Raw genomic sequence first — 19351 nt, 5'->3', positions numbered from 1 at the left:
TGTGGGTGTTGGGAACGAAATGTGGACCCTTTAGAACAGTAGCCAGTGCTCTTAACCTCTGGGCCCTCTCTCTAGTCCACCATTTTATGTATTGAGGCAGGGTCTTTCTTGAACTCAGAGCTTGCCCATTGTGGTAGTCTAGCTTGCTAGCTTGCCCTGGGGAGGGCATCTCTGCCTCCCTAACACAGGCGTTAGAGGCAGGCTGCATGCCCACCCACCACTGTACGTGGGTGCTGGGATCTCAGCTCCAGTCCCCAGGCTTGCACAGCGAGAACCTTGCCAGATGAGCCGTCTCCCCAGTCTGACATTTCCTCTTACAAATATCTATAACGCATAGTCTATAACTTCAGATAATGTATTTTAGTCTGGGATTTCATGTTTGTTATCATGATTATCGTGTACTTATTACACGTGTATTATCGTTGTCTCCCAGTCTCCCTGCTACACTGTGACCTGGAGGCAGAAACTTGGTTTTCATCCTTTATTACTGACACTCGACAGCACCAGACATTATGCCAGGCACACTAAGTGTTAACTAAATAACCTTGGGGTAAACACAGACCATGCGCTCAGGAGTAAGAATTTGGGGAGGTCTTGTATTACTCCCTCAAGTGGTGTGTTGGCTTACGGCAGGTTTGACAGGATTCTTTTTGTTTGTGGTTGTTTGTTTGTTTTTGTTTAAGACAGGGTTTCTCTGTGTAGCCCAGTTGTCCTGAAACTTGCTGTGTAGACCAGGCTGGCCTTGAACTCACTGAGATCCACCTGCCTCTGCCTCCCAAGTGCTGGGATTAAAGGTGTGCGCCACCATACCTGGAGTGGGCTTTTTTTGTTTTTTTGTTTTTTTTTTTTTTTTTTTTTTTTTTTTTTTTGGTGTAGAGGAAAAATTAGTAGAATCATTGTATCTAGGGTAAATATTAGAACGAAATAGTTATTTTTCACTGTATCTATGGCAAACTCAGAGTGAATGGTTGTTTTCTAGAAGTACTTAGACCTTGAAGAAATCACTGTGGAGAACAGTGATTGTTTTCTGTTATCTACAGATTTGTTTTTTGGAAGGAGCTTTACAGCCTTTGTAAGACTTTGGTCACAAGACTATCCTGGCACACCTGGAGCGTCTTGAATTATTGTGTACTAAATAGTTCACAATAAGGACTCAAGTTGCAGAGGTGTGAAGTTTTCCTTAAGAAAACATATAGATTAGACCAGGGGCTTTGGTATGAGGGACTTGTTTTACCCAAAACACAACTTTTGTGTAATAATCAATAAATACGCCTTTGCACAGATGTTTGAGGTTCACAGAAACTGTTCATCTCCGCTGCCAGAGAGCCTAAAATTCATCTTGGAGTGATCCTTTTTCTTTGATTTTCCCACGAAACACAGTACACCCGACAGTTTGGTTTTGTTTTTGAGACAGAATCTTAAGTATGTGAACCTGACAGTCCTGGAATTGCCTATGTAGACCAGGCGCTGGCCTCGCACTCACAGAGATCGCCTTCTCTGCCTGAGTGCTGGGATTAAAGGCGTGCGCCACCACGCCGGGTTTAAAAACAGGTTTGTGACCAATGGAAGCTCAACAGTACGTGGCTCACAATCGTGTAATCGGACGCTGATGAATTTCCTCCTCTAAGTCGTCTTTCTTCAGGAAGTCGCTTCCTTCCAGCCCGAGCTCTCTGGAAACAAGTCTGCAAAAAAATTTAGGCAATCAGTGCCCCAGCCCACAGCGCCCCGACCGCGCCTTTGTCCAATAGCTCAGGAGCCCCGGATCGCTAGGTACCTCCTCTTCCGCCTACGCTACCTGGCGGCGACCGGAAACAAGCGGGCGCCCCGGAAGTTGAAGGGCGTATCCTGCTAGCTTGGCTTCCTCAACATGGCGGCCCCCTTGTGTGTGGAGGTGGAGTTTGGGTGAGTGAGAACTGGGGCGCCGTGGGGATGGAGCGAAGCTATAGCGCCTGAATCTCGGACCTGCCGAGGCTACTGAGGCCCTCAGGGAGCCGGGCCACTCGCCTGGCCTCTGACAGGCGCGGTCTCCCTGGCGACGAGGCCGTAAGTCGGAGACTAGAGATGCGCTGACAGTCCCTCCTTGGTCTGTAGCGGGCGGGACTCGCAGGTCATCTCCCAGGTGTTTTACCAGTGTCATTCCGAGCCCGACCCACCGTGTCTGGCCTTTGGGCTCCTAAGGGGAGCACCAAGTCTCCCTGTTGAGTAGTCCTTAAGTTCTTGTTTTCGGGGGCAATCCCCGCCTAGTTTCTTCTTGGATGAAAGTGTGGCTAAGATAGCACTCCTTTCTTTCTCTTTCTCAAACCTACGCGTTTTAATCAGGCTCGAGTCTCTTTCAAAGTAGTTTGATGAGTGCCTTCTGCATCTCTCGAGCCCAGATACCAACCTCGGAGGGAGCGACCAACATTGACAGTATTGTGTGCACAAGATGAAAAGTTCCAGAATTGGCATACGTATCCATTACTTGAAGGAACACAGGGAAAATTGAAAATCTTCTCAAATCCTTACTTTGTTCTTCCAGCACACAGAAGGTCTGTCATGGCCTCAAAATCTGCAGAAGACAGACTTGGGAGATGAGAACAGACAAAGAACTGAGGCCTCTAGAGATGTGTGGTTGTTTCTTGAATAATGGAACAGCTAGTTGTGTGTGTGTGTGTGTGTGTGTGTGTGTGTGTGTGTGTGTGAACAAGCTAAGGTCGAAGTGAAGATAAACATTAGGGTAGAAATGTAAAATTATTTCCAAATGCCTATCTTCCCATTGGATGCCCCCGTTCCTTTTATGGTTTCCCTTCACTGGGTAGTTCATTCACCAGTCATTTATTGAGTGCCTACCATGTGCCAGGCAGTGAGCCAGACACCGAGGATACAAAGATAAATAGCACTCTGTCTATTCCCTACAGTGTTCAGCATTTCTGTCTCTTGGAAGGGGGTAGTCTCATGAATGTTAAGTGCAGTTTAATTGATGATATTGTCTGGCTGCTTGGATCCAACTAGAACTATATTGGTCTGGCCTCCTGACTGTTCTGCCTCTCTGACCCTTAGCCCAGCTAACACCCTACCTTCCCACCTCCCAGCCTGGGGATAAGAGAAAGCTTCCTGATGCCTTTACCAGCCTTAGCAGAACTGAAAAGGAAGAAGCTACAGGCTCTCGGCTTAGTGTTTATCCGTAGCTAACTTGCCTTTCATTCTCAGTGAGTCAGACATGGTGTTTATTCATCAGAGATGTATTCTGTCTGCCAGATACTGTGCTGGCAACAGTGAGGAAGTCATAAGGTGAATAAGACCCTTACCCTCCAGAGTTAGCAGATCTACACAGTTGCTCTCTTTCTAGCTTCAGCTTTCCTCGCCGCTAAGAGCAATATTGAACTCCAGCAAGACAGGACAACATTCTTTACCCACCTGTCCGTCCCCTTCCACGCCTCCCAAATAAGTGACCTATCAGAATTGTAGCGTCACGGGGCTTGGTGGTTCATGCCTATCATCCCAACACTTGGAAGGCAGGTGCAGTTGGATCTCTAATTTTGAGGCCAGGCTGGACTGTACAGCAAGAGACCCTCCATAAAAATGTAAAAATAAAATAAATTAATAAATATGCTTGCCAAATCCAGAAGCCTTCCATCTATCCTCCCAATTTGGTTTTGTTTGGAGACAAGAGCTTATGATACAGCTCGGGTTGACCTCAGACTTTCTATGTACCTGAGGCTGGCTTTGATCATCCTGGTTCCTGAGTGCTGAGATTACAGGGATATATCACCCTGCCTATCATATGTTTTTGACCTCTGACCTTTGATTAACTGTGTAACCTGACAGATATGCTCCACCTTTTATTATGAATCTGAGAAGATTTTGAAAGGAGCCACAGTGCCTATTATTCTCTCCTCATTGGTCCTAGAAGTCTAGAAACTGTTGCCTCTAAACCTTGAATAGATATGATCCTCTTGGTGCCACCAGCTCTGTTAGGTCCTTTAGAAGGCTTCCTGTCTTTTTGGGGGGTGAGTTGTTTTCAAGATGGTTTTTTTCTGTGTAACAGCCCTGGCTGTCCTGGAACTCACTCTGTAGACCAGACTGCCCTTGAACTTACAGAGATCCGCCTCCTGAATGCTGGGACTAAAGGTATACACCACCATACCTGGCTCACCTCTTTCTTGTTAGGACCAATTCTATCATCTTTTGGCATGCCTCCTGAACTGTGGTTAATAGAGGTGGGTTTTTTGTTTGTTTTGTTTTTTGAGATTTGGTATCCAAGATGGCCTATATCTCAACTCAGTAGGTAGTGGAGGAAGTCCTAGAACTTCTGATCCTTCTGCCTCCGTCTTCCCCGTGCTGTGATTACAGGCATGTGCCGTCATGCTCAGTTTATGCAGTGCTGGAGATGGAATCCAAGGCTTCCTGCATGCAGTGCAGGCACTCTACCAACTGAGCTATACTTCAGCCCTAGCAGAGCATCTTTAGGACACAGAATTGCACAGTAGTACAGGTGTGTTTGGGCACCTCCTTTCCAGCCTGTAATGACCTAGATTTGATTCCCTTTCATGAGTTTGGGAAGGTGTTGGAAAAGCTGGATATACTGTTGAGATCCATTAACATGGCAAATATTTTTTAAATGTCTGTTGTATGCCAGGCCTTATTTCATTTAGAACCTGTGCCTGTTCTATAAAGTAGACGGAGACTAGACATGAATGGGTAGGTTTTTTGTTGTTGGTGGTGGTTGATTGGTCATTGAAGCAGGGTCTCATGTAACACAGGCTGTAAACTCGGTATGTAGCTGAAGATGACTTTGAATTTTTGTTCCTCCTGCTTCTACACCCCAAGTGCTAGAATTATAGGCATGTGATACCATGCCTAGCTTTTAGATAGGTGTATTTTAAAGCAACTAGAAAAAAATGACTGAAATGTAGACCTGTCACTGATATTAGCAGACACATGCACTAGGAATTGGGGTATTGAGAGAAGATGGAGGTATCCTAGTTAAGATTGAATGGCAGGCAAATCCTATAAAACAGAAGAGGATCTGGCTTTAGGTCTGTGGGGCCCAAATAGCCCCCATATCTGCCTCCCTAAATCAGTCCTGAGATTAAATGTGCACCTTCGCTCACTCCAGACATGCTGACAGAAGTACTACCCTCCCTCCCCTGGGCCTAGCCAACCCAGCAGTGATGGGTCACTCAAAGCCTCATTGGTTCGCTCTGTTTGTAAGAGGAAAAACAGGCTTGGCCTTGGAGCCTGGCACTACCAGCTTTGGCCACTCTTGATTATTTGCCTCCAGTTCCCACCCCACTTCTCTGACCCTCTAGTCCTGAACCCCCTGCCTATCACCCTCCCCCAGCCCAGCTGCTGCATGTGCCAACCCCTACCCAGCAGAAACTGAGGCTCTTGGAAGGGGATAAATGGAGGTTCTGTGTGGGCTTGCAGCTGAAACGGCCCTGTGGACAGCCACAGATGGGCCTTTGCTCCCCCTCCACATTTCTGCATCAACAAAGCGTGACCTTGTTTAGATGACAGTCCCCCATGTTTCCCCCATGACAATGTTTGCCTTGCCTTTGCCTCCTAGTGGGCTGCCTCAGGACATCTCTGTTCCCCGAGATTGGGAAAGGGTGGTGGGGTGGGAAACATCACATCCATCAAAAGTCTGTTAGGGCCTTCTCCGTTCAGATGCACGTGAAGTCTGAGATGGGAGCTGGGAAACCAGAAGATGAAATAGCGCGGGGCACTTAAGGCCCTACCGTCCAAACCAAAGTCCTGCTTTCTGGACGTGGCTTTGAGCATCTCTGCTGCCTTGACCATCCCTTGGCCAGGTGCTTTCTGACAGAGCTCTGGGGTTACTTAACTTAGGGCTGCAGTCCACTATGTCAGTTGGAATTAATGTCTGCCTCCTCCCTCCTTTGCTGGGATGCCGAGTGATGAGGAACAGCCTGTAAGTGACAAGGTGATGTGAACAGCTGGGCTTAGTCAGTGCTAAGCCCAGTGGGCTCTCTCTGCCTCTGTGTTGTGTGTGTGCACAGTCGTGCATAGAAGTGAGCAGAAACAGGGTTATTTCCACCCTTACCTGGCCAGAAATGCACAGGGTCTCCAGGGCACTCCAGAAGGGCGGGCAGCTCGGCAACTTTGGAAATAAGATCAAGGCTTGAAAAGGTGTGTACATGGCCAAGGGCTGATGGCAGCAGAGGCAGAGCCTGGTTTCCTTCTTGGGGCTGGCAGCTCTGAAGCCCGTGTTCTACTGCTGTGGACTGAACTACCGCTCAAGAAAGCAAAGGAGGCTGCAGGCTTGGGTCCTCCACTGAGTGTGAAAATGGTTTCCATCCTCTTTTCCGAGGCAGAAAGTCAGTTTGAGAGGCAGTCACTAGTCACTGAACTCTGGTCTCTGTATCTCATCTCTCACCACAGCCCTGTCCCCCAGTAATCAGACTCCTCTCAGTCCTGTTAGCAGTAACTTACTCAGCGGTCTTTCTCTGGCCTTCCTTTGCAGAGGTGGTGCGGAGCTCCTGTTTGATGGAGTCAAAAAACATCAAGTTACCTTGCCTGAGCAAGAGGGACCTTGTGAGTATTGGATTTCCTGGCTGCTCTTTGGGGCCACTGGGCACGAATGGGTCTGTGGTTCAAGTAGAAACAGTTAGGATTGTCCTGGCCAGTAACAAAGCAAGAAGCTGCTGCAAAGTATGTTTTCCTCTCCTTGCTGGGGTTGGCCAGCTCTGCAAGAAGGAGTGAGAAATTGACCTTCATATGGGGAATGGCTGGATCAGTGGCTCATCTCTTAGGAGCACTGGATGCTCTTGCAGAGAGCCCAGGTTTAGTTCCCAGCACCTACACATCTGTAACTCCAGTCTCAGGGGATTCAGGATCTTCTTTTGATCTCTGTGGGCACATATGCAGGCAAAACACACTCATATAAACCAGATGTGGTAGTGTTCACCATAAATTCCAGCATTTGGGGAAGCAAAGGCAGGAAGGCCAGGTAGATCTCTGAGTTCGAGGCTAACCTGTTCCACATCGAGAGATCCAGGCTAGGCAGGACTATACAGTGAGGCATTATCCGTTTTTTTTTTTTTTTTTTTTTTTTTTTTGCGGGAGTGGGGGGTGGGGTGGGTGGTTGGGTAGGTCGGGGGGTTTCTTTGTATAGCTCTGGATGCCCTGGAATTCACTCTATAGACAATGCTGGCCTCGAACTCACAGGGATCCACCTACCTCTGCCTCTCAAGTGCTGGAATTAAAGGTGAGCACCACCACTGCCCAGCTTGAGACCTTGTCTTTTTAAGACAGGGTTTCTCTGTGTAGCTTTGGAGCCTGTCCTGAAACTTACTCTGTAGACCAGGCTGGCCTCTAACTCACAGAGATTGCCTGGCTCTGCCTCTTGAGTGCTGGAATTAAAGGCATGCCCCACCACTGCCTGGCCATTGTTTTTTATTTGTTTGTTTGTTATTTTTGAGACAGGGTTTCTCTGTGTTGTTTTGGTGCCTGTCCTGCGTGTGGCACCATCGCCCAGCTGAAACCTTGTCTTAAAAAAACAGGCTGGGCGGTGGTGGCAGTGGCGCACCCCTTTAATCCCAGCACTTGGGAGGCAGAGCCAGGTGGATCTCTGTGAGTTTGAAGCCAGCCTGGTCTACAGAGTGAGATCCAGGACAGGCACCAAAACTACACGGAGAAACCCTGTCTCAAAAAAAACAAAAAAACAATGGGTTGGAGAGATGGCTGAGCAGTTAAGAACACTGACTACAGGGTGGGGATTTAGCTCAGAGGTAGAGCGCTTGCCTAGCCAGTGCAAGGCCCTGGGTTCGGTCCTCAGCCCTGAAATTTAAAAAAAAAAAAAAAAAAAAAAAAAGAACACTGACTGCTCTTCCAGAGGTCCTGAGTTCAATTCCCAGCAACCACATGGTGGCTCACAACCATCTGTAATGAGATCTGATGCTTTCTAGTATGACAGCATGCATGCAGACAGAACACTGTGTACAAAATAAATAAATCTTAAAAAATAAAAAAATAGAACAAAAACCCCCACTTGTATGAATAAAATAAATCTTTAAAAAACATGCTGGGCATGGTGGCACACACCTTTCATCCCATCACTCAGTGGCAGAAGGAGGAGGATCTCTGAATGTGAGGCCAACCTTATTTACCCAGCAGACTCCAGGACAGCACAAGAGAGACCTTGTCTCAAAAAAACAAACACAAAATTAAAAAGAGGGTTCAGCAAATAAAGATGCTTGCCACCAAGCCTGCTGGCTTAGTTCTGAGCTCCAGGACCCATGTGGCAGAAGGTTGTCCTCTGACCTCCACATGTATACAGTGGATACAACAACAAAAAAGGAGTTTATTAAAATACCAGTTTGGGCTGAAGATGGAGCTTAGCTGTCGATTTGTCCAGCATGCATAAAGTCCTTTGTTTCATCCCCAGCTCTGAACAAACCAGGCCTAAAACTGGGTGACCCTGTAATGTCAGCACTCAGGAGGTAGAGGAGGATGACCAGAAGTTCAAAGTTGGAGAGTTTGAAGCTGGCCCTGGGATGCATAAGAGACTGTATGCAAACTCAAATACCACAAGTTATGCTTTATTTCCTCATCCAGTTTGCTTGACACAAAACTATACACATTTTCACAATTCCATCCCTGTGTGACTCTCTGAATACTCAGCAAGTGTCTCTTGAGTAGTAATCATTTCTTCTTCTCAACCTTAGTAGTGACGTCTTCTTTGTTCTGGGTCCTGCCTGTGACTGACCCAAGAGGTAGCTGCCTGTTTCCACTGGTTGATTAGTTGCTTCATTCACTAATGGACGTAGGAGCTCTCTTTGTGTAGCCCAGGCTGTCCCTTTTCCTCTGTTGCACCATCACAGGCATGCCCCGCTCCTGCTCAAGTCAAGTTAAAAGGTAGCTGGCCAGGGAGGGCAGGAGCTGAGCAGCAGTTCCTGGGCGCTTTAAACTGCTTAGCATGCATTTCACAGCTCTCTGGGGCCAGCTGTTCCTTTCTCTGCTCTCCAGGCCTGTTTGCTGATCCCTTTCCTACCTCCCTCCTCTTCCCTCCCCTCCCCGTCCCTGTGCAAAATTGCTTTTGAAAAGATCCACTTTCTGCTTAATTAAACAATGAGGAGCGTCCCCTCACACATCTGTAAACCTCCTTCTGAGGCCAGTTTAGCCCACAAACTGCTCCATTCTTACCCCCATTCACTTGTAAATGGAGCCTCGGAGGTTCCCTCCACCCTCTTCTCTTTCATTCCTCCCATGCCAGCTCTTTCTTCTCCCTTTAGCTCAGGCCTGGGGTGGGAATCCCAGAAGAGTCCTGCCTCGGAGCCCGAGCTGGTAGACTCGATAGGGAAGGGGCAGTTTAACTTATGGACAGGATTTAGGCCCGGGTGGAGTGGGGAAACATGTGTTGGCATGGCCCTGTGCTTCACAGCCCAGGGGACAGGAATAGCATAAGACACCCTTGTGCATGGGAGAAAGCGCTTCAGACGGAGCAGCCCTGTCTCCCGTGTGTTCACAGAGGCGGAATGAGGCCCTGCGGCAGCCAGGGCTATTTCTCTTCAGCTCTGAGGGGCAGTGGGTTCTCAACCTTCCTAATGCTTTGATCTTTTAGTACAGTTCCTCATGTGGTGACCTCCAGCCATACAGTTATTTCGTTGCTACTTCATAACTCTAATTTTGCTACTGTTGTGTGTTGTAATGTAAACATCTGATAAGGAAGATATCTGATATGCCATCCCCTGAAGGGGTCACACCCCACAGGTTGAGAAGAGCTGATCTAAGGAGCCCTGCCAGTGGGGGCTGTCACTATCTCCTAAGCAAGGAAGGTCTACTGGGGCAAGGGATTCTGGGGGGAGGTTCCTTTTCTTTCTTATTTTATCATAGAAGGTTACCCCAGACCATTTTCATGCCAAGTATATAATGTACTTTGAGTATATTCCTTCACTTTTGTGACCCTCCCTCCCCCAGTAAGTCTTTTTTGAGGTAGGTTCTCTTGGAACCCAGGCTGGCCTATAAACTTGCTGGTTAGCCAGGGATGACCTGATCTTCCTGCTTCAACCTCCCAAGTGCTAGGATTACTGGCTTTTATCACCAAGTCTAGCCTGATGAAAGGTTCCATACTTTTACTCTAAGATGGGCACACCATGGTTCCTATGGCATGGCCATCTTTAGGTCAGGGCTCTGGCAGCCCAGAGGATAAGGAATCGAGACTTGAGTACACAGCTGAGTGCACCCATCTGTTGAGTATTTCCTGTGTGTTTGATGCTGATGTCCTGCTGCTAGCAGTTCACCTTAATCCTCATAGCAGCCCCTTGGAGTGCTGGTTATTATCCACATTGTCAGGATAAATGATACCAATACATTGAAGTGAAGTGACTTGCCCGAGGCTATGTAGCCCTCAATGCAAGCCTTTCTATTTGACCTTTAACTGTCCACCACATCGCAGCAGCTCCTCTCCCTGCTGTCGTCTGGTGGGCCAGCCAGGATGGCTGGAAACCTTGCGTTAGTGTACCTTCATCCTCCCCAGCACTGAGTGTGTGGCTGCCTATGGCATGCACAGCCTTGGAGTGTGAATCTTCCCACACAGCTTGCCCCAGGAGCTGGACCAACCACTGGCATCTTACAGATCTGACCACCTCAAATGGGAGGAAGATGGTGGGAGTGATGGTATGTGCCTGTAGCCCCAACTACATGGGAGGCTGAGACAGGAGTATTGTCTGAGGCAGGACCTCAGACCTGCCTGGACAACCTGGGAAGGAAGACTACCCTTTCTTATTTCTTTTTTTGTTTTCTTTCTCTTTTTTCTTCCTTTCTTGCTTGCTTGCTTGTTTTCTTGCTTTCTTTTTTTGGTTTTGTTTTGTTTGTTTGTTTTGTTTTTCGAGACAGGGTTTCTCTACATAGCCCTAACTGTCCTGGAACTGACTCTGTAGACCAAACTGGCCTCGAACAAACTCACAGAGATCTGTCTGCCTCTGCCTCTGCCTCCCGAGTGCTGGGACTAAAGGTGTCCCGGCTCCAGCCTCTCTTATTTCTGTTGCTCCCATCTGGCTTCCAGTGAGCACATAGCATATCCCACAGAAGGCCCCAACACTACCTGATTTGTGGTACACCTCTCTCTAAGGCTAGGGTTCTGGGCAGTGGGCAGAGCATGTGGAAAACCAACATACTGGAGAGTCCAGAGGAGACAGTTCCTTTCCCTGGATTCAGGAATAACTGGTAGTCTAGGCACCACTCCAAGATTGTCTTATTTGATCCTTATATCAACGCATTCTTTTTTCAAAAAAGTTTATCTTATTTTATGTGTATGAGTGTTTTGCCTACATATAAAACTGTGCACCATGTGCATGCTTGGTACCCATGGAGATCAGAACAGGGCATCAGATCCCCAAGGACTGGAGTTGTAGATGATTTTGAAATGCCATATGGGTGATGAGAATCAGACCCAGACTCTCTGCAAGAGCAGCTAGTGCTTTTAACCACTTAACCACCTCTCCAGATCTGCATTGTTTGTGCAAAATCTTTAAAATTTTGTGTGTGGTGCGTGTGCGTGTGCGTGTGTGTCTGCCAGAGGAGACTAGAAGTGGGTATCAGATCCCTGGAGATGAATTGAAAGTGGTTGTGAGCTGCCCAGCATGGGTGCTGGGAACCTAAGTCTAGTCCTCTGGGGGAGTAGCAAGCACTCTTGACTGCTGAGCCCTCTCTCCAGCCCAGTAACAATGCAGTCTTACCTCATTTTTCTTTTTTCAAGAGAGCTGAGGCTTTGACAGTTTCCTTCCTGGGTCATTTAACTGGGAAGGAATGGAGTCCAACTCAAAACTAAGCTGGCAGGCATGGTGATGTGCACCTGCAATCCCAGGACTGAGGAGATGGAAGCCCTGGAATTGGGATTTCTCAGCTACACAGCAAGTTCAAGGCCAGCCTGGCTCCATGAGACTCTTGTCTCAGGTGAAGAGTTATGACTGTCACCTTCTCCCTTCCCACTGGTGTTCCGCTGGCATCTTGGAGTAGAGTTGTAAGAACAACATCCCTGAGTATCAGACTCCCCTCTGGGAATAGCAGTGCGAGTGCCATGTTGTGTGGCAGGACAGAGAAGCTTGGAGACAGGGACCAGGAGACACACACCTCATCAGCACCACTAGGGTTTAGGAGGAGGGAGCAACCTCACTTGGCACAGGCCTTCTCCAGGGCTCTGATGCTGATCTTCCTGCCTTTCCCATTCTGCTGTCTTGAACCTGCCAGTTGCATGGTGCCTCAGCTCTTCCCATATGTGCTTCCTTCTGTCCAGAACGCTCCCCCCACCCAAGCCCATTCATCCTTCAGGCCTAAAGCTTCAGTGTTAACACTCTTGGAAAGGCTTTTCCTGGTCCCACAGGAGTTAGCACGCACCACAGCTAATTAAGTAATGTCTGCCGCCTCTGCTGCCCTCTCACAAGGAAGGCTCTGTGTCCATCTTGCTGGCCTCCATCACCCTAGTGCCTGGCACAGGATAGTTGCTCAATAAATGTTTGTCTCGTGAATGGTGGCTGCTGGAGGGAAACTGTGCCCAGGAAGAGTGGAAGGAAGGAAGATAGTGAGAAGGTGAAAGTAAGGTTCTCTACCCCAGAGCCACCCCAAGCCACCAGTCCCCGACTCTGCCTAACCCTTCCTCCTCCCCTGGGCGCCTTTGGAAGCCGACCATCTGGCTTGGAGCCTATTTGCATATTGTCTGGGCCTCAGCAAGCCAAGCAAGATGTCCCCGGGGGTGCGTTTCAGGCCAGGCTGAGTGGCCCTTGCAGCCTGAGAAGGGAGCCATGAGTTCCACCTCTCCCCACCCCCAAATCCAGGCACAGGGACAATACAAGCTGCTGTGATGCAGCAGCCTCACCATGGTAACAAGCTATCAAAAATGTAGGCGGGCCTGGAGTGGGGGGCAGACAGAAGAAGGAGGGAGTGACCTCCGCGAATAGGAGCATCATGATAAATGAGCCAGTACTGGGCAGCAGACTCATCTCCCAGCCACCCCTCTGGGAGTCCATGGCAGTGTCATCACGTGGATGACCCCAACATGACCACTATCCCTCCTCTATTCCCAAGCTATCTAGAGTGGAGCAGAAGCACCCCATGGAAGGAGCCAGGACTGTCGATAAAGCCTGTGGTCACTGACTGGGCCCACCTCTTCCCAGTCCTTCCGTGTCCAGACACAGGCCCAGCCCTGGCTGCTGAGGCTGGCTGATGCCTAGCTGATGGATGTGTCAGACTCCAGTAGTTCTATCGAACAGCCACAAGATGTATGGGCTGGCAGCCTACCAGACAGTGCCAAAATGGAGGCCAATGGGATTCAGGACCGGGGGGAAGAAGCCTCTGCAACCTGGGCCTTGGGGAAGAGTCCACCAGGAGCCCAAGTGCAACTTGAGGGAGGCAGCACCCTTCCTCCTTGCCTTGGGGACTTAAAAAGGAATTTTAGCCAGGCTGTGGTGGTGCACGCCTTTAATCTCAGGACTTGGGAGGCTGAAGCAGGCAGATTTCTGTGAATTCAAGGCCAACCTGGCCTACAGGGCAGATTCCAGGACAGTCAGGGCTACACAGAGAAACCCTGTCTTGGAGGGGGAAAAAAAAAAAAGGAATTTTTCATTGGGAGATGGCAGTTTTAGTCCATGAACACTACTTGTTGTGGGTGTGTGTGTCCAGCAAATAGGGACTGGTTTATTCACACTGCACCTTCCCACCCCCTGGCCCTACCCAAGGCTGGATTGCATGTGCATTGCAACATAAAGCTCACACTGGGAGCAGAGTGAAACTTCCCTGTGTCCTAGCAGTCCTTTATTCTAGGACTTTGGGATAATCTAGGCAAGACAGCTCAGGCCACGCTCTCACCTTGCCTCAGAACTCTGGCTCAGGTGCCCTGAAAGGCAGCAGGCCCTCTAAGACACTGAATCAGGACACGCCCCTATGGCTTCCTGAATGCTAGTTGTTTCTCTAGGACCTTTGTTCTCAAGTCCCCTGTGAGAGCAGGACCTCCAGGAGCCTCAGAAACAATCCAAGTGAAGAGTGGTTGAGGTCCCAGGCACCACGGCCCTTATAGATGCAGACCAATCCAGTTTGCTATGGGCTGGTCCCCTGCTCCTAGGAAAGGCTGGTAACCCTGGAGATCACTGCCTCCACATGCTATACAAAGAGACTGGTGGCCATCCCAGAGCCCATCCCAGGAGAGAGCTCTGGATGTTCAGCAGAGCAGGAGAGGTCCTTGCAGCCCAGAACCTCTTGCCTTGGCAAGGTGGCCACCCCCCGGGGGCTGCAAAAGTGGGGGTAGTGAGCAGTGATTTGTCAGTGTCTGCCTGGTGAGGAGCCTTCTCTCCCTCTGCTAGAGGAAATTAACTGATGTTATCGGCTCAGTGATTGTTTTTCTCCCCTCACAAAGGGAAATATATGCAGACCCTGCCTGTGAGCAAAGCTGAGGCCTCCCCAGCTGGACCGGCAAAGATAGATAAAGGTGGTCGTGGTCTTCGATGCTCTCTAAGCGGCCTTGTTGAGGGAGCATCAATGTGTGCATATGTGTAAGCATATACATGTAAGTGCATGCAGAGTGTAGAAGAGGGTAGTGTATCCCTGGGAACTGGAGGCGTAGGTGGCCATGAGCCGCCCAGTGTGAGCGCCAGGGAACTGAACTTGGGTCCTCTGAAAGAACGGACCCCCCCTTCACCAGTAAGCCATCTCTCCGGCCCCTGTCCCTGCCTTCTGTAGTGAGCCCCCCCCCCCATGCCTCCGGCTGTGCCGTGGCCCCTTCTCTGAAGACTCGTCTAACAGTCATGGCCTCTCCTATTCAGGTTTCTGGGCCCCGTGAGCCCCATGGTCACTTTCTTCTGTGCCAGGCAAAGCTTGGGGCCTGGGGATGAGTCGGGTTTGACCTTGGTTTGTTCTGTGCCTCCCTCTCTAGGGGACATCCGGAACCTCCTTGTCTGGATCAAGAAGAACTTGCTAAAAGAGCGGCCAGAGCTCTTCATCCAGGGAGAGAGTGTGTGAGTTCCCGCCCCCGTTCCCTGAGCAAGGCAGAGAGGGAGGTTGTCGAAGCCTGCGTCCTGGGGTTCTGACCAGCTGGTCCTCGGGTCCTCTGGCCCTGTTTTCTCAAGCTCCTCTGAGGAAAGGGCTGTTTCTAGTTTGCTTGTCTACACTAGGCTGTTTGAGGTTCTTAAAAGCCCGGATGAAAGGGGCCTGGTCATGCATCTGGTTACTACCTGGTTACTTGGCTCCTCCTGACCTCAGTTATCCTCTGTACAGAAAATATCAAGAAAGCCACACTGCTCCAGGTCTCCCTCATCCTGATTGATCTAGGACAGTTGTCCCATAGGCCTTTCCTCAATGACAGAAGCATTCTTTACCAGTGCTGCCTGGTGGTAGCGGCTGCCACTGTGGCTGGGTGAACCCTCAAAGTTGGCCAGTGTGACTGAGAAACTAAATATTCCATTTTAGCTGGGTGTGGTGCACACCTTTAACCCCAGCTCTTGGTAGTCAGAGGCAGGTGGATCTCTGTAAGTTTTAGCCAGTCTGGTCTACTTAGAGGGTTCTAGAACAGCCAGGGCTACATAGTAAGACCCTGTCTCAAAACCAAAACAGAACAAAAGGCTAAGGTGGGAGAATTGCCACACGTTTGAGGACAGCCTAAGCTACGTAGCAAGAATCTGGCTTCCAAATCAAACACAGGCTGGAGAGGTGGGTCAGAGGTTGAAAGCAAGGACTGGTCTCCCAGAGAACTGAGTTTGATTCCCAGCACCCACACCGGGTAGCTCACAACCACCTGTCACTGTACCTCCAGCTCTGACTTGTTCAGTCTCTGCTGCACCTGCACTCACCTATACACACATACACAGAATTAAAAATTAAATAAATAACACTCAAAATATTCCATTTTCTTTGTTTGTCCTTGAAGTGGCTATGTGTGGTCAGTAGGTATCACAATGTGAGCTATCACAGAGACGAGGTTCCAGGTTACCGCATGCACGTACCCTCTCAGACACACATAGTTCCCCACCTGTTCCAACCTACTAGCAAAAGCCCAGGTTCCTCCTGCCAAGTCATTCCAGTTCTAAACAAAGATGGTCTCCTGTGTAAAGGAGGTGGGCCATGAAATTGGGAGACTCTTGCGTCTGCCTTCAAGAATGGGTCACCCTGTGGGCTGGGACTGCTCTCCACTCTACAGTTCTGGCACAGCAGTCCTGGAAGCCACCTGCAAAGACATCAGTGCTCCCTTGACCATGGCCAGTAGGAATCAGGACTGGTTCTCAAACATTTAGGTGCCTGGTGCCGCTGGCAGCCTTCTTTGGCCCAGAAGAGCTGAGCTTGCCTCCTCCAGAATAGGCATCTTGGAGGCCTAGAAGCCAAAGCCCTTCCTTTCCCGAGCCCAGGAGAGTAAGATTAGACACTGGGAAAAGTAGGTTCCTCCTGCTGGTTACTGAAACATAGTGGCAAGCAAGCCCTGCACACCATTTTGTTATATCCCTCAATAGTCCTTGTGGGGCAGATCTTTTTTTTTTTTTTTTTTTTTTTTTTTGGTTTTTCGAGACAGGGTTTCTCTGTGTAGCTTTGCGCCTTTCCTGGAGCTCACTTGGTAGCCCAGGCTGGCCTCGAACTCACAGCGATCCGCCTGGCTCTGCCTCCCGAGTGCTGGGATTAAAGGCGTGCGCCACCACCGCCCGGCTGTGGGGCAGATCTTATAATTGGCTCTGTTTTCACATAAAGAAAGCTGATGTCCAGAAAAGTAAAATGCCTTGCCTGAAGTTTGGGTGGTAGATGATGCTGACCGTTTTCTTTGAGATGCCCTCAAGACCTTGACTGTCTGCCCCGGTTTCCTGACCATGCAGACTGTGGCCTCTGCTTGTTGGGAAGTTGGGAGGAAAGCCCCCCCCCTACTCCTGCAGCCCACAGGCTCTGAACCTCCTCACTACCTCTTTCCCACAGGCGGCCAGGAATTCTGGTGCTGATTAATGATGCCGACTGGGAACTGCTGGTCAGTACCTCCAGTGATACTCTTCCCCAGCCCCTGCCTTCAGTGGGAAATGCTGCTTCAGTGGGGAAACCCTGGGCCTCTGATCAGTCCAGGTCGGGGCTGGGAAATCTGTCTCATTCAACCCCCCCCCCCACCATGGGGCTATTCCTGTCTTCCATCTCAAATAAGGAGGGATTGAGTGGCTGCTGGAGAGGGAGGCAGGGAGCTCACCCATCCTGGAGATTTGAAAGTTGGATGTGTAAGATCTCCATTTTTCTGGTAAGGTTTTTCATTCATTCCCAGAACAGCCACCTTTACGTTTTTCTCTTCCCTGTCCCAACATCTGGCAATGACCTAGACCATGTTCTGATGGTCCTTGTCCCTCTTTCCTGCCCCAGGGGGAGCTGGACTACCAGCTGCAAGACCAGGACAGCATCCTCTTCATCTCCACACTGCACGGCGGCTGAGGGCTCCCTCTGTGAGCCCAAGCACCTTTGCAAGGGGAGCCCAGGACAACCACACCTCTCCTTGGGCCCTGCTTCCAGTCCTCAGTTCCCCTTGGCTGCCTCCCCCTCTGCAGTACCCCTGAGCTCCCTCTAGGCAGGGAAAAGAGGCCAGGTGCTAAAAATGAGCCTGTTTGGGCAAGGCACGTGAGCAGGGAGGGAGAGCAGACGCCCGAGCCCAGCACTCCTTCCAGCAGCTGAGGGGGGGAGGGCACCCGTGTGACATGTCAGGAGTGGAGGGGCTCTATGCCCAGGTGACCAGCTGCTTGCCCCCCTTCTGTCTTGGTATACGTAAGCACTGAGTGACGGCCTGGAAGGCACTCCAGTTCCTGAGACATCTTCATGGGGAAGATGGATGAACTTGAGTAACTGATGAGAAGCCCCTCTCTTGCCAAAGATTAGAGGGGCCTCCGCCTCAGTTTCCCCATCTGGACACTGAGGACTCTGCTTGTCCCCCACTGATGTCATTATGGAACCCCAGCTGGGGTCCCCTATTCAGTGCTCACCTCCCTCCCCTCCACCCAGCAGCTGCTCTCCTAGCCACACCCCTCCTCCTGTTCCCCCCATCCCCAGCCCTTGACCCTGGCTGGCCTCCCCCCTACATAGGCCACCAGATGGGCTCCTGAGACACTCCCCAGGCTGCCTACAGCTCCTTCTGCTGAGGGCAGAGAATGGGAGGAAGTAGCCTAACCTTAGACAGAGGGGTGGGGCCTCAGTGTGTAACTCCCAGCATCCTGAAACCAGCGGGGTTTGGGTGTGCAGCACCTGGTAGGCAGAGAGGGCTGTGCCCCCCTTTCCTCCATCCTTCTGGGAATCTGAGGACCTTGTGCCTGCAGCTGGCCTTGGGCAAATAAAAAGACTAGGTTGTTGACTAGCCTTGCTTGAAGCTTCATCCTTAGAAACTGGTGGTACCCTGTATTCCTCAGATCTATGTACGGGCTCTGTTCTGAGCCAAGGGCTCAGATGGCCTTCACCTGAAAGGCTAACACATGATCTGTTCCAAAGAGAGGGTGGTTCCGCAGGCCGTCTGGAGAAGGGAGTGTAGACCCATAATGATCAGTGCCGACCCTCAGCCGTTCTCAACAGCCTATCTAGGCTTTGTTCTACCCGCTGCACGAGAGGGGTGGCCTAAGAAGACCGCTGAGCCCCATGACTTCCATGACCTGCAGAAAAAAGCTTCGTCCGACCCAAAGTGTTGCTTTTCCTTAAACGTCAGTAAGGCAGGATTCCGTACCCCACATAGATGAGAGCGCCTGATGTGGGCCGATTGGGAGTGGAGAACACACGGCCCTGGTTGGAGAGCTGACCTCTGGGCTTGTGTGGGTGGGGGAGCTAGGTTAGGATTATTGGTAAGGACTGGCTGGGTGCAGACTAAGGCCAGTGTTGGGGCCAAGCACTGTTAAGACTGTGCTGATGTCAGGCCGTGTCTTGGCTCTCACAGCTTGTCGTTTTTTCGAGGGTCAGCCTGCCCTGGTTTCTGTAACACTCCCTCCCTGCAGTAGTACCCTCTGAGCTTCAGCTGCTGGGGATAAGTTGTAGGACGCCTTCTGCAGCTGCTGGGGCACCCCAGTTAATGTTGAGCATTCAGGAGGATGGGCTGAGGAAACGAGCTTTCCCCATCCGGGGTGCCAGTGCCATCGCGCAAATTGGCCGGAGCCCATTCATCCTAGTCCACTCGGGTCATTTTAGTTTCTGGCAGAAAGGGGTCAGAGACAGGTGACTCAGCCCATCAGCGCCCCACAGCCCCCCTCCCGTGCAACTCATGGCCCTTGCTTTTGAGGAAATAAACAAGTCCCACTACCTCTGAAGATTTTTCTTTAATGAGGATTCGTTTGTCCAAGTTCTTATTTCCAAAACCGAGGCGGTTGCCCGGCTAGCGCGCATCATTCCCCAGCTTCTCGGTTTCTGGCGGCGGTGGGAGGCTCAGCCCATCAGTCGG

General features: G+C 50.3%; 1 protein-coding gene across 2 annotated transcripts; it reads left to right on the top strand.

The window, feature by feature from the left end:
- Positions 1–1814: 1814 nt before the first annotated feature.
- On the top strand, positions 1815–18286 carry Urm1 (ubiquitin related modifier 1). 2 transcript variants are annotated; one of them, XM_006983381.3, is made up of 5 exons: positions 1815–1902; positions 6464–6534; positions 14864–14945; positions 16882–16930; positions 17308–18286. In XM_006983381.3, the coding sequence occupies exons 1-5, from the start codon at positions 1868–1870 to the stop codon at positions 17374–17376; spliced, it is 306 nt and encodes a 101-aa protein (XP_006983443.1). In that variant the 5' UTR covers positions 1815–1867; the 3' UTR covers positions 17377–18286. The 2 variants fall into 2 exon arrangements, with proteins under 2 accessions (XP_006983443.1, XP_076425192.1); XM_076569077.1 differs by lacking the exon at positions 16882–16930 and having other exon boundaries at positions 17308–17648.
- Positions 18287–19351: the final 1065 nt, after the last annotated feature.

Source organism: Peromyscus maniculatus, chromosome 4 (genome assembly GCF_049852395.1).
Source record: "Peromyscus maniculatus bairdii isolate BWxNUB_F1_BW_parent chromosome 4, HU_Pman_BW_mat_3.1, whole genome shotgun sequence".
NCBI classification, from domain to species: Eukaryota; Metazoa; Chordata; class Mammalia; order Rodentia; family Cricetidae; genus Peromyscus; species Peromyscus maniculatus.
Note: the sequence above shows the minus strand (reverse complement) of the source record. Positions and strands in the feature narration are given on the sequence as shown.

Excerpts from the sequence above, each read along its gene's own strand:
- Urm1 (XM_076569077.1), top strand. The coding sequence starts at position 1,868 with ATGGCGGCCCCCTTGTGTGTGGAGGTGGAGTTTGG. Across the intron at positions 1,903-6,463 it reads TGTGTGGAGGTGGAGTTTGG|AGGTGGTGCGGAGCTCCTGT; the intron begins GTGAGTGAGAAC and ends CTTCCTTTGCAG. Across the intron at positions 14,946-17,307 it reads TTCATCCAGGGAGAGAGTGT|GGGGAGCTGGACTACCAGCT; the intron begins GTGAGTTCCCGC and ends TTCCTGCCCCAG.